This window comes from Acomys russatus, chromosome 28 (genome assembly GCF_903995435.1).
Source record: "Acomys russatus chromosome 28, mAcoRus1.1, whole genome shotgun sequence".
Taxonomy (NCBI): Eukaryota; Metazoa; Chordata; class Mammalia; order Rodentia; family Muridae; genus Acomys; species Acomys russatus.
Genome location: NC_067164.1, coordinates 13,414,946 through 13,428,640, shown reverse-complemented (window position 1 = coordinate 13,428,640; position 13,695 = coordinate 13,414,946). Strand labels below are relative to the sequence as shown.

The 13,695-nt window shown below is 37.1% G+C and overlaps 1 protein-coding gene across 1 annotated transcript in view; it reads left to right on the top strand.

Annotated features, from left to right (window-relative positions):
• The first annotated feature begins 1,351 nt into the window (after positions 1-1,351).
• LOC127210655 (transmembrane protease serine 11F) overlaps positions 1,352-13,695 on the top strand; it is a 79,289-nt gene continuing 66,945 nt past the window's right edge. The window contains exon 1 of the mRNA XM_051170364.1: positions 1,352-1,502. Within this exon, the coding sequence (XP_051026321.1) occupies positions 1,474-1,502 (29 nt within the window). The 5' untranslated portion in view covers positions 1,352-1,473. The remainder of the gene's footprint in view (positions 1,503-13,695) is intronic.

The window sequence follows — 13,695 nt, the reverse complement described above, 5'->3', positions numbered from 1 at the left end:
GTTACGGAATGGCTAAAGACTCTCCACACTCTTGTCATGGCCAATGGGTAAGGAAATTGCAATTTCCTCAGTCTAGGAAGGATGAGGGAGAAGCACTTGTGAAGTTGGCTGAGAAGATAATTAATTATTAGATTACTGACATGAAATATAAGGTGCACTTTGAAACACCAGTGAAAATGTCAATTGAGATTTAGATTTATAAGCCTAGAGCTCAGGAAGATGTTCAGGGCTGAACGTGGTTGTCTGACAATCATGAACATTCAGAAAGTGTGTCAGAATAGATGTGACAAAAAAGATACGTGAAAGCCAAAGCCAGAGAATGTGAAAGATTTCCTAGGTGGTCAGATGTGGAGGATAGGAAAAAAATCTTCAGGTACTGTGCCATAATGAAAACTGTAAGGTGTCTTATGCCTCATTTCTGTCATCTGTTAAGTATTGGGTAAGTCATCACCACAAAAGATACATTGATAACATAGTAGATCATGGTTGAAGATTATCCTCATGGATATTTATCAACAATTTAAAGTCAAGGTTATAATGTTTCTCTTGGGATCATATACTAAAGGTACACTTAATGGTTACTTTTGTCAAGCAAATATCTGCTCATGCCTTCAGATTGTTCATGCCCTTAGTGGTCTGTTTTCTGCCAGAGACTGAATTATTTGTAAGGGAAAGAAATTGATTGCTCATTGTTGTAGATATATGTCCAAAAGCAAAGTACGACTGTTGGTAAATTTTCTATGCTCCACTGGATAGCTCCACTCCCATGCATGTATGGACAGCATTAATTGAATTTAGTGTATTACTAAAACAATATAAGAAATGAAGTTAAGGAGGGGCCATCATGGGATGATAGGAGGGAAGATAGGGAAGAAAGGGATATATTAGAGCATGTTTCACTGTATACATGTATTAAATTCTCCAGCGCAAATAAAATTGTAGAAAATAAATTTTAGCCAATGTCAAAGTGCTATATCTGATGAAGACTTCTTGCTGATTCCTTTAGGAGCATAAAGACATATAAATGAAAACAAAAATATTTCCTGAAATAAAGATATTTTCTCCATCATTGGACTGGATGAATTATATAATCCATATGTAAAAGGAGTACAATGTTTCCTTTCTATGTTTTGAAAGTTGTAAGACATAATGAGTTATTTTCTATTCTGAAGCCATCTGGCAAAGAGCCACAAATAACCACAGGGGTACTTACAGGGTGCAAGATGAATGTCTCAATTGAGCTGTTGTGGTTTGCAGCATGGCCTCACGATTGGCTAAGGAAAGGTGACACGTGACTAGCTTCCATGCAAGAACCCTTTTGGCTGACTCTGTATCCCAAGGCTGAGTCAGAGGCAAAGGGTTAAGTTTAAGAACAGGAGGGTGTGTGTGCCTTCACCTAGTTTGGATCTCAAGGGAGGGTTCTGGCGTTCTCATTCCAGCATCGTTCTCAAGGACTGCAAACCAAAGAGGCACATGCCATGTAAGGAAGGACCAATTTCAAGGTAATAAGTCAAAAGGTATGAAAAACAAGGATTAAATCACACTATAAAATGTGCTTGTGTTTTCTCTCTCATGCTTTTATGTTACCTTTGTATGGCTGTGATTTTAGAAATTCTTAGGATTACTTTAAAATGTTTTTCTGTTCAAATTTTTGTACTCAAACGTTAATGAGCATGTGTGTGCTTAATTTATTGTCAAGAAATTTACTTTCAGCAAATTAAGAAATATCTTGGAAAATTTATAGTGATACATTACTTGAAAAATTTTAGTCTGATATTTCTCACGCTTGTACCACATGCTGCTGAGGAGCCCTGAGACTCTCATGAGTTGCTGAAGTCAAAACTATGTCACTGTAACAAAAATACCAGTTTCTATTTTTATTGTATTAGCAAAAGCTACAATGAATAAAAACACCGAGACTGTGTCAGAACCAGGACAGGGACATTAAGTAAACAAACAAGCAAAAACCAAAACCAGCTTGACTGATTGTTAGTCACAAAGCAGGACAGATTGTTAATTTATTAATATGATCATAGGTTCAGATACATATGAATGTCCTCGGTGACAACATGAAAGCATATGGCAATACTTGTATATACTGAAGTATAAGGAATATGCAAAGAAAAAAATTGATGTGATGTGGGTATTTAGACTTACCATTATATAAGATCATTAACTAAAAGTCAGTGAAACAATCCTTTCACTTAGTTTAGTGATAAAACTCAGACTCTGAAGTAAAAAGAAAATTTAACACTTGTGAATTTGACTGTTTCTTAAGACTTAGAATTTTATATAATGAATTTGGTGCTGATCTATTAGTTTTGGAAAGACTTAATTAAAAAAAAATAAGAGATATTTATAAACTGTTTATTAGTGTAATCTTAATAAAATTAATTGGTACTTTAACTTTCTTGTTTAAATTCCCAACATAGTAAATGCTGATGGTTCACATAAGCCATGATTTCTCAATGAATTTCAGCCATGTAAACAGCTCTTAACACCCAAGTGTGTGAAAAAGTTGGAGTTAATTACTTACAAAAGAAAAGGCAACCATAAGAGAACTGTGTAATGATAGAGTGTTGATATATTGCTCTTACAGCTAGATAAAAAATATGTGTCAACCCACAAAAGTGCTACTGTTCTTTTTCACCCGGTGACTAGCCCGTCTGGTATTCAGCATTCTGATGAGGCACCTGATGACTATGGGGACCAGAGGCTTCAAGGGCTGCAGTGCTGCATGCCAGGGGTGCATTTTAACTGTAATGAATGCTGACGTACCAACCAGAGACACTTTACATCTCAGTCACTTCCATAGCTGTGCTGAGAACCTGTAACAATGTATCCTTGCTAAAGAGCAGATTTATTTTGACCCTATTGAGAGAAGTGCTGTGCTTCTCATGGATTGGTTTATTATGGAAGTGTAAGTATTTTAGAATAGAAGAAGAGCAGAAAAGACGTAGTCCGAATTCCCTCATGTTTCCTGCTGCTCATTCAGTGACCGAGCTGAGTTTCCTCAGCAAAGCCTCTCTCAACTGTACTGTCCCGCATTCGCTGTTGATGTACACACACAGCTGTGTATAGTCTTTAACCTTGAGGACGAATACTGAAAGAGTCTGTACAGCAACTACTCAAGCCTAAACAGCAGTCTTTGAAACTTCTGCTTTACTTTTTCGGCACGCCAGGGTGGTTTGATTTCATTAAATCAGCGTTTTTAGGCTGTAAACTTGAAATTGGCAAGTACAATGTTGAAAATCAAATTTGGAAGCTTAGTGTAGGTCTCCATTATTTTACTGCTGTCAGTGATAAGGGTGTGTGTGCATGTGTATGTGTGTGTTTGTATCTTCATATATGTATATATGTGTGTGTGTATATATGTGTGTGTGTGTGTGTATATAAACACTATACATGTTTCTTTCTATGTGCCTCACAGCATATACTTTATAATGCATATATTTATATATTTGTGATGTTTATTTATGTTATATGGATATTTATTTTTTTTTATTAATTTATTCCTGTTACATCTCAATGTTTATCCCATCCCTTGTATCCTCCCATTCCTCCCCCCCCATTTTCCCATTATTCCCCTCCCCTATGACTGTTCCTGAGGGGGATCACCTCCCCCTATATATTCTCATAGGGTATCAAGTCTCTTCTTGGCTACCTGCTGTCCTTCCTCTGAGTGCTACCAGGTCTCCCCCTCCAGGGGACATGGTCAAATGTGAGGCACCAGAGTACGTGAGAAAGTCAGTTATATGGATATTTCACCTGGTGATTCTGAGGGATTAACAAACAAAAAATAGTAAGATACTTTGATTTGAGAACATACAGAAATTTATACCAAAAGGAACTCCACAATTTTTAGATTTCTTTGTCTTTTCTTACATTATTTTCCATCCACTTTTTTCTTTTTATTACTTTCACAGTATCCACTTTCTTTCCAATCTTACAGCTAATATGAACTTTTACATTTACATATTGTACTATATATATCACCACTTTCACATATAAAATAATATTTCAGCTTGCATTAATATGTCACCTTTGTTGTATTTCTTATGAAAAGGCAACTACCTATAAATGATTAAATTTGGTATGTTTATATGTTATACCAAGTCACTTTGAAATGTTTAATTAGGATGTCAGTTTTCTCATAATCAAATATCCATGTAGAAAATCACATCTCCTGCAAAAAGCATTTTTCCCCAGAAGTTCTTCAGTCACGGAATGTCTTTTTATGTTGCCTTGGTGCAGCATTGTAACTTCATTAAGGCACACTGACTGCTAAAAATAAGTCTATGTTAATACTGCCTATTAAAAATAAGTACATACATTTATCTATGATTATTCCATACAGTCCCTATGGAAATGTTTAAGTTCATTTCACTTGATGTTTAATATTTGTATGACTATGCAGTATCAAGACAACTCAGCATCTTCAAACCGTCACCTAAGGTTAGATGACAAACTTTTAGCTGCTTATAATAACATTCTGGAAATGATAATGACTGCCCATGTCTACAACTGGTATCTATCTTAAGACAAAGTGTAGATAACAGAGAATAATTTGTAATACTGCAGATGTGTCATGAAGTTTAAACCTCTCATCTTGCTGCTAATTAGGCATGTAACTATAGCTTTCAAGAGGAAATCCCAACCAGATGTTGCATCATTTCTGGTTCCATTTATGAATTACGGGCACAGAGAGACACCTCCAGTGACAGGTTACCTGAATTATGCATAGACAGTGAGAGAGATAACCAAAGAATGAGTACACTCACTGGAGACAAGAGAAACAAAACCCAAGGGCTGAAACAGGCTAGAGATGAATTAGCTTCGATGTTCTGTGTGTTTGGAATGGACAACTAAAGGGCCAAGGGCTCAGTGAGAGAAGAAAACATGAGGCAGATAGAGTAGGAGTCAAGTAGAAACTGAGAGAAGGTATTGAGGGCAGTGCCAGCTTGGCGAAAGAAATCCAGAAGGACGGAGATGGAATATCATTGGGTGATGTCTACTCCTCAACCTGCCTATTAGCTCCTGCATTCTTTTGTCCCTGTCGCCTATGCCTCCTGCATCAAAGGACATAAATCAAAGCCTCAGTTCCTGCCCTCACCCAAGAGCCTAGTTGATGTCTGCTTTGAATTAAAACTAGTTGACAACAGCCCACGGCAACTACCTAGGTCATCATACAAATCTTTCTGTATGAGTCTCATTTGCATGATTAGACACCACATCAGAGCAATATTTTCAAAAAACAATGTCACAAACTATTAGTATAAGAAAAAAAAAAAAAAAAAAAAAAAGACTAGCCGGGCGGTGGTGGTGCACTCCTTTAATCCCAGCAGGCGAATCACTGCGAGTTCAAGGCCAACCTGGTTACGAAGTGAGTCCAGGACAGCCAAGGCTACACAGAGAGACCCTGTCTCAAAAAAAAAAAAAAAAAAGACTGTTTTATAAAGAATATGTTTGTATCTTTGATAGTGTTCTGTGATGTGAAGTGTATTTTCATGGTGGAACATAGCAGAAAAAGCTGGCCTGGCAAGATGGCGCCACAGGTAAAGTCACTTGCCTGCCACCAAGCCTGATGACTTGTGTTTAATTCCTGGAACCCACATAGTGGGAAGAGAGAACTGGCTCCTACAAGTTGTCCTCTGGCCTCCACACACATGTGTATGCACATACACACACACAAATAAGGTGACAAGATTTTTCATTTCTTTGTGTTTTGTTTTCAAAGTTGCTTTAAGGTATTTTAGAATCCTCACAGGGACCAGAAAATGTCCAGTTTCTATAAAGGTAGTTTTCAAACAGTGATGTGGGAGGTAGCATGCTTATGGGTGTCAGTGGGACTGCTCCACCTCCCGCAGGGAGGAGCATTTTGTCAGTGATGTTGCTTAGCGTTGCTGGTGCATAGTGATAATTACCACACCAACTTTAATTTGTTTCCTTATATTTTCAATTCCTTAAAGGTTGTATATACCCTCATTTCCTGTATGTAGAACAGTCTGCTCCTATCACACCTGGTCCCAATCTTGGCATGCCAGTGCTTTATAATAGTAATAGATATCCCATGTTATTTCATACCAGAGTTGATGTATTTGATCAATTCTGAATATGTAGATAAGCCACTACTAATACCTCAAGAGATTAGTGAGATTAGTAATAAATCAAGGAGAGTGTTTAGAAGAAAGACCATCCTGATTTAAGTCTAATTCATGATCCAATTCCTGGGTTATGCAGTAAAGAAAGAATAATAAATACTGAAAGAATTCTGGACAAGTAGCAATTTAATTTAGTTTGTAGAAAGTTGTTTTTACCTCATACATAAAGGTAAAAATCCTTCCCCCATGTCTAGACCACACAGACAGAGTAAATATAAACTGCAGTTTCAGAAGAGGAATAAGTCAGCCACTTAGTATTTAAAGACTTCTTACTCTGGGCCTAAAGGTCATAATAGATGAAAAATAAAAAGTCAAATATTCAGTTTCTGTTCCTCGTTAAAAAATGCCATGGAAGAGACAGATCTAGAACACCAGTGACAGAAATCTAAATCTTATTAAGGTTCAAATTCTGTGTCATTTTTATAAATAATAGAAAAGTTTATGAGAAGAGAAGATTACAGATGTGGAGGAGTATCTTACCATTGACAGATGTGGAAGAGTATCTTACCATTGACAGATGTGGAAGAGTATCTTACCATTGACAGATGTGGAAGATTATCTTACCATTGACAGATGTGGAAGAGTATCTTACCATTGACAGATGTGGAAGAGTATCTTACCATTGACAGATGTGGAAGAGTATCTTACCATTGACAGATGTGGAAGAGTATCCTACCATTGACAGATGTGGAAGAGTATCCTACCATTGACAGATGTGGAAGAGTATCTTACCATTGACAGATGTGGAAGAGTATCTTACCATTGACAGATGTGGAAGAGTATCTTACCATTGACAGATGTGGAAGAGTATCCTACCATTGACAGATGTGGAAGAGTATCCTACCATTGACAGATGTGGAAGAGTATCCTACCATTGACAGATGTGGAAGAGTATCTTACCATTGACAGATGTGGAAGAGTATCCTACCATTGACAGATGTGGAAGAGTATCCTACCATTGACAGATGTGGAAGAGTATCCTACCATTGACAGATGTGGAAGAGTATCCTACCATTGACAGATGTGGAAGAGTATCTTACCATTGCTAAATTACTGCTGCCCCAGTGATGCTACTGAACAATTGCTTTTTATATTCCAAATAGTCTACATGCATTATTTAATTTCTTACTCAAAGTATTCTAAAGCAGATGATATTTTCATCTTTCTTATAGGGGTGAAGAAACTAAGGCAAAGGAAGATCAAGCGTTTAAACAGAGGTCACAAAATTATTGGCAGAACAAGGATTTGAAGCTAAGTGTGTATGTGTGTGGCATGTGCTCGAGCGCACGCGTGCACACACACACACACACACACACACACACACACACACACACACACACACACACACACACACAAATAGCAACTTCACTTAAACTGCCACCTAAGCTGTTGAAGGTTTAAATAAGCAGTGATTATTAAGTTGGTTTTTTACAGAGACATATTTAAATGAGACAAAATAATAGAGAAGAAACCACAATAAGATGGAGACTGATAGCAGAAACCAAATTACAATGTTAAAATGTGTATTACACGGTTTATTTTTTTTTAAGTAATTTATTCAGATTACATCTAAATTATTATCCCTTCATTGTATCTTCCAGTTCTCCCCACCCTCCCTCTTTCATCCTGTTCCCCTCCCATAGGTCTGTGACAGAAGGAGACCTCCTATGCATGACAAAGCGTAGTAAGACTTGAAAGTTCATGACAGATGTATCTTGGAAAATGAGTTGGGAAGAACTTGCTTCTTAGAGGACTTTACATTTCATTCAGACATGTATTGGTTGGATTATTGTTGCTATGGCAAAATCCTTGAACAACAACAACAACAACAAAAAAAACCATAAGGGAAAAAAAGATTTACGTAAGGCCATGGTTTTGGAGGTCATGATTTAGAGTTCATGGTCCCATATGTTTTGGCAGAACATCATGGTGGGAGAAACAGGTGGGAGAAGGGAGTGTTTACTGCGTGGAAGCCAGAAAGCACAGAGAAAGATCAAGGGCCCCAGCAAGATGCCCTTTACACTCATGCCTGTAGTGATCCACCCCACCACAGTTTTAGGAAATTCCAAAATACTGCCATTGATTGGAGACCAACTTCTAATATGTGAGCCCATGCTGAACATTTTAAATTCAAACCAAAACAAGCAAAATAGGGATCCATGAAAATATTTTTAAAATGTTTATATTACCGTTTTTTGAGGTTAAAATTTTTTTTAGAGAATTTCATATGATGTATTTTGGTCACATTCATTGTCCACCCCCCCCCCAACTCCTTTCACAGCTACCTTATCTACTTTATATCCCCACTTGCCCAATTTTGACTTTTTACACCTCTCAGTTTGTTTTGCCCAACTGTTCTTGAGGATGGGGCCTTACTAGACTGTAGTTGACCTACCAAGGTCATATCATTAAAGAAAGCTATTTTTCACACTCTCACATTAGCACATATATGAGCTCATGGGTAATTAATTTTGGATTAGCATGGAGGAAAGAAAAAAATGGTCATGAAGCTGTGCTATAATACATTTCTAAAACTATCAATTGGTTTGGAAAGAAGGAGACTACATGAACAAAACAATAATATGAAGGAATGATTAGTAACATTTTGGCTGGGTGCAAAGAATGAAATTGAACTGCAAATCAAACATGCTGTATAAAATTTGAAAGCAAGTAATTGAAACTAAGTGTAGCATCACTGACTAGGACAGAAAATCATTAAGGGGCAAAACCTACTTTCTCCAATAACTGCATGACAGCATATTTAATATGTTGACCTTTGTACAATACCAGGTATATAACAGATGACTAAAATTCATATAAAATACAGGTGAACAAGACTGTGGCAAGATAATGAAAGAAAGACCATTAGTATATATCTATAAAACTACAACCACAGGTGAGGGAGATAAAAAATTGGAAGTGCCTGTATAGAAAAATATTCTACAAAGTACTGAGAATGATTCAGTCATTAAAGAAAAATTGCTAGGAAAAGAAATATCCAGAGCACCTAGTGAAGGAACTTCTACCTCGAGGGTTTGAAGAAATAAGTGACAAAATAACCAAGGATGCCAGGAGAATTAGTGAACGGCCAGTTTTTGAGAAATTAGAGAACTGCATCAAAATGCATTAAAGCTATTTGACAACTACAAATTTTAAGAGATACACAGTATCAGTTGTGAACATGAGTGTTTCTGTCTTTTTAAAGTAGAGCACATAAATGTATCTGGGATGAAGAACTAGGAAGAATTCTAGGCTGAAAGCAGCTATTAAGGTTAATGGTTTTTGAAAGAAAATTTCCAAAAACAAGGAACAAGAAGATTCCAGCAGTGACTGTCACATTCATTGTTTCAACTGATTGTCAGTATCTGTCAAAGTAGATAGGAGCTTCTGCTTTTACTGCTGAGGAAAGTGAAAGTTTCAGAGTTTGGCATGATTTTCCTGTTCTTAAAAAGCAGGTACGAACAAGATCTTACTCTAAAAATGTACATGTTTGTCTGAAAGAAATGTCCCACTAATCACATTGCAGTGGTATGTAAACAGAAAACCAAAGAAATATCTAAAGGTAAAATGGAGAGCAGAGCATAAATTCCTTTATTTCAAAGTCAGCAAAGAACCATGTGGGGTAACATGAGTATTACCTGAAATGAAAAAACAATTTCATATGTCTTAGACATTTTCTTTTACAAATAGTTGCAGAAAGCTTTTCATCCATATTCTATCTGAACATTACCAGAAAGTATGAAGGCTGTCTTGGTCGTGGAGAGAATTCATTTTGTTCTGATCGGTGCTGATGGCTCCATATTGAAACTGATTCTAATTTCTAAAACTCTCTTGCTTAGATACGAAGGGGTCAAGACAGAAATAAAGCAGTAAGTTCAAAGCAGGGAAAAAGCTATATCATTAGGGGATGCGTCATAAACATTAGGGCATGTGTCATACCTACTTCAGAAGGAGTAAGCAAATGGTACAACATCTTGAATATATAATATAAAATATATATACCATAATGTGCATTTGTTTATTTGTTTATACCTTCATTTTTCTAAAATATCTATCAATTAACTAATATACGAAAAGCAAGCATGCTCCACTGTCACCAGTCTGTATTTGCTTCTTAGAAAAACTTTATAGAGCACATTTCACGTAAATATTATTAGTGAGGATCTTCATAACCAATTCTCTGTGCTCGATAAGTTGTGCTTTTACATTGACTACCATATAGCACACAAAGATGCTTCACTGTTGAGGTCTGAGAGTTGCACTAATCTAAGAGTGGAAAGATACGAATTTAAAGAGCAACTTGATACTATGTCCATTTGGCGGAATAATTGTAATAGGTTCTACCCTGGGGCCCAAGAATTCCCCAGCCATGAGTTCCTGGCCATATATATATTAATATATTTTATTAATGAGTGAGATAACCCAGAAGCAGAAAGACTCAAATGGTAAATACTCACTTATATCAGGACACTAGCCCAAGGGGCATGTCCCATGAAAGTCTTCACTTACCAGGAAAGCGGGACAGAGGGAAGGACATCCTATTGAGACTCTAGGCGAGAGAAGTATGGGAGAATGGGGAAATAGAAGGATCCAGAGGGTCCTAGAAACCTACAAGAAGAACATTATGATGGGCAGATCTGGGTCCAGGGGTCCAGCTCAAACTATGGCACCAGCCAAGGACAATACATGCAGTAAACTTCGAATCCTGGCCATATTTGCAGTGCCATGCTTGTGTTTTCTCCTATGGAGTTGGTCTTAAATCCATTCAGCAAATTCTTGGTTACCCCATAACATCTGCGCCACTATTTTACCCGTGGTTACGTTTTACATACCTTACCAGCCATTATTGTAGTTCAAAGCTGTGCAAGACTGATGCTAGCTCTCAAACCTACCCAGAAGCCTAGACAACACACCGTAGTGCTATGAAAGATAGCATGGAGGAAGCTTCCTGGTTAGTACCAGCTTGATTTCTCCTGTCTTGTCTCCAAAGTGTGTCTAGTCTTCAGCAATAGAATGCTATCATGAAGTTTTGATGGACAACCAGGGGCATTGACAATAGTTTTAGTTGTAGGAGGAGGTCTTTGGGATATCTCTGAGCAACAACTTGGGGGAGGTTTCCTATACCTGGCATTGGACTCCTTTTTGGGCAAACTATGGCTTTTGAGATGAGCATAATCCTCTGTGTAAGGTAATTACAATTAAACAATTTTATATTAATATATAAAATTACACATATCACTTATATAGATGATAGGTTTTCATACATTCTTTAAAAATTATCAGTGTTTGTTGTCCCTTTTGCTCTGCCTTCCCATGCTTTTTTCAACTTAAAACTCCTTAGTATAAAATGCTGCTCAGGGGTAAAGAAAAATTTATAAGTGGATGGATGGTGCTAGAAAACATTACACAGGTGAGGTAACCCAGGATGGCATCCCATGTAGATCTTAGTGTTAGCTTTTTCTTAAAAAAAATAACTAACTTATTTATTCACTTTACATTCTGATCACAGCTCTCTCCCTCCTTTCTTCCAAGTCCCACACTCTTCCTCATTCCTCCCTCCCCTTCTCCTCAGAAAAGGGGAGCCTCCCCTTCATAAGAACCCACCCCTACACATCAAGTCACGTCAGGACTAAGCACCTCCTATTCTACTAAAGCCACACAAGACAGCCCAGCTAGGGCTGTGTTTAATTTAAAGTGCTTTAGAATTCAGGAAACTAAAAATGGAGCTTTGATACTGGTGGGGGGGGGGATAAAGATCTTAAGGGAGGAGGGATAGTAGAACACAGGTGATATAAAGATGAAAGAGTGGGCCAGGCCATCACATCTAACTGTGCTTTGCATCTATAGAGCAATTCATTGTATGTGTAAAATAATTGTTATCACATCTTTGAAGTAAAGTACTTGTAGCGCTAAAATTTTTATTTGGGTGTGCACGCACATGCTCTGCATATGCATATGTGTGAATATAGAAGGGGTCCAGAGAATGATATTGGTTATCCTGCTTATTTCTCACACCTTAATTTATGAGACAGAATCTCTGGTTGAACCTTGTGTGTGCATGGGAGGGTTTGGAAGAAGGAAAGGCATGAAAGAAATAATGTAAATCAGAGAAAATTTTAAGAGGATAAAAGCATTTCTTCACCTGTAAATCTTATAAAAGATACCTTTCAAATGTCTTCTCTGTGCACCCTGAAACTGTCTAATGTAAACATTAATCTTTCATAATGACACAAAATTTTCCTGTGGAATTTGAGGGGTAAAAGCAATGTCAAGATTTTTTTTTTTTTTCAGGAATGGTTAAACTTTGAGTTAAAAGAAACTTTATCATACTTTTTATTAGTTACTAGAACTCTTGAACCTAAAGTACTATACTGTTCAAATGGACACTAAATAACCATGAACTGAGAGAATGAATGGGGAGGAGTGATTTTTGACTGTAAATAAATATGAATTGAAAACAGAAAAGTAAAATTGTGCTTTCAGAAGCTGGCACAAGTTCACGTGTCTCTGTGTAACATATAGAACAAAGCATTGGGCTAAAAATCTCCTTATATTTTCTTCCACCCTCTTTCTGGGATTGTGTTTGATGAATTATATCAATCTAGCCAATGGACAGGACTTTTTCCACAGTTGAGTGGAGAGTGGGGTCTGACTTGCACACGAACTTTGGCACCCCATATTTGACCATGTCCCCTGGATGGGGAGGCTTGGTGGCACTCAGAGGAAGAATAGCAGAATATCAAGAAAAGACTTGATACCCTATGAGCATATACAGGGGGAGGAGGTACCCCTCAGTCACAGCCATAGGGGAAGGGAGTAAGGGAAAAAGGGGAGGGAGGGAGGAATGGGAGGATACAAGGGATAACAATTGAGATATAATATGAATAAATTAATAAAATATATTAAAAAAGAAAGTGAAAAAAAAGAAAGTGATACTTCCTCAAAAATAAAGGCTAAAAGTGAATATATATACATATATATATAAATTAGACATTCTATAAAACATTCTATAGATTTGTACGTGCATCTGTGTCATGTGGCTTTTTCAGATAGAAAACTTTTCTTTGGCATACCAAGATGTAAGGTTAACAATACTTAAGCTAGTTTCAGCAAACAACAACAACAACAACAAAAAACAAAACAAACAAAAAAAAAACATATATGACTATTTACTGTCAGAAAAATGGCTCATTTGGCTTCTGTGAGTTCCAGAGCCTTGACTGTAAGAGCCAAGTGTGCTCCCCTACAGCACCTTGTATTTCCGCTGCCATTACAGACCCGCTGGGGTTGCCTGCTTGACACTGCTCTTCTAGTAACCGTAAGGATGTTTTAGACATGAATGTTGCTTGTTATATTTTGCTCTGCTATCAGCTTGCTACTTGGAAAGCAGCAATGGCCCAAAACATGATGCTTAATGACCATGTGCATTAACAAGTGAAAGTTTGGGTACGATGCTTGGAAATAGTCCTGATTTAAGAAAGTCTAAAGACAACCAAGTTAGTTGATTATTTTGAGTGAGAATATATTTTGGAAT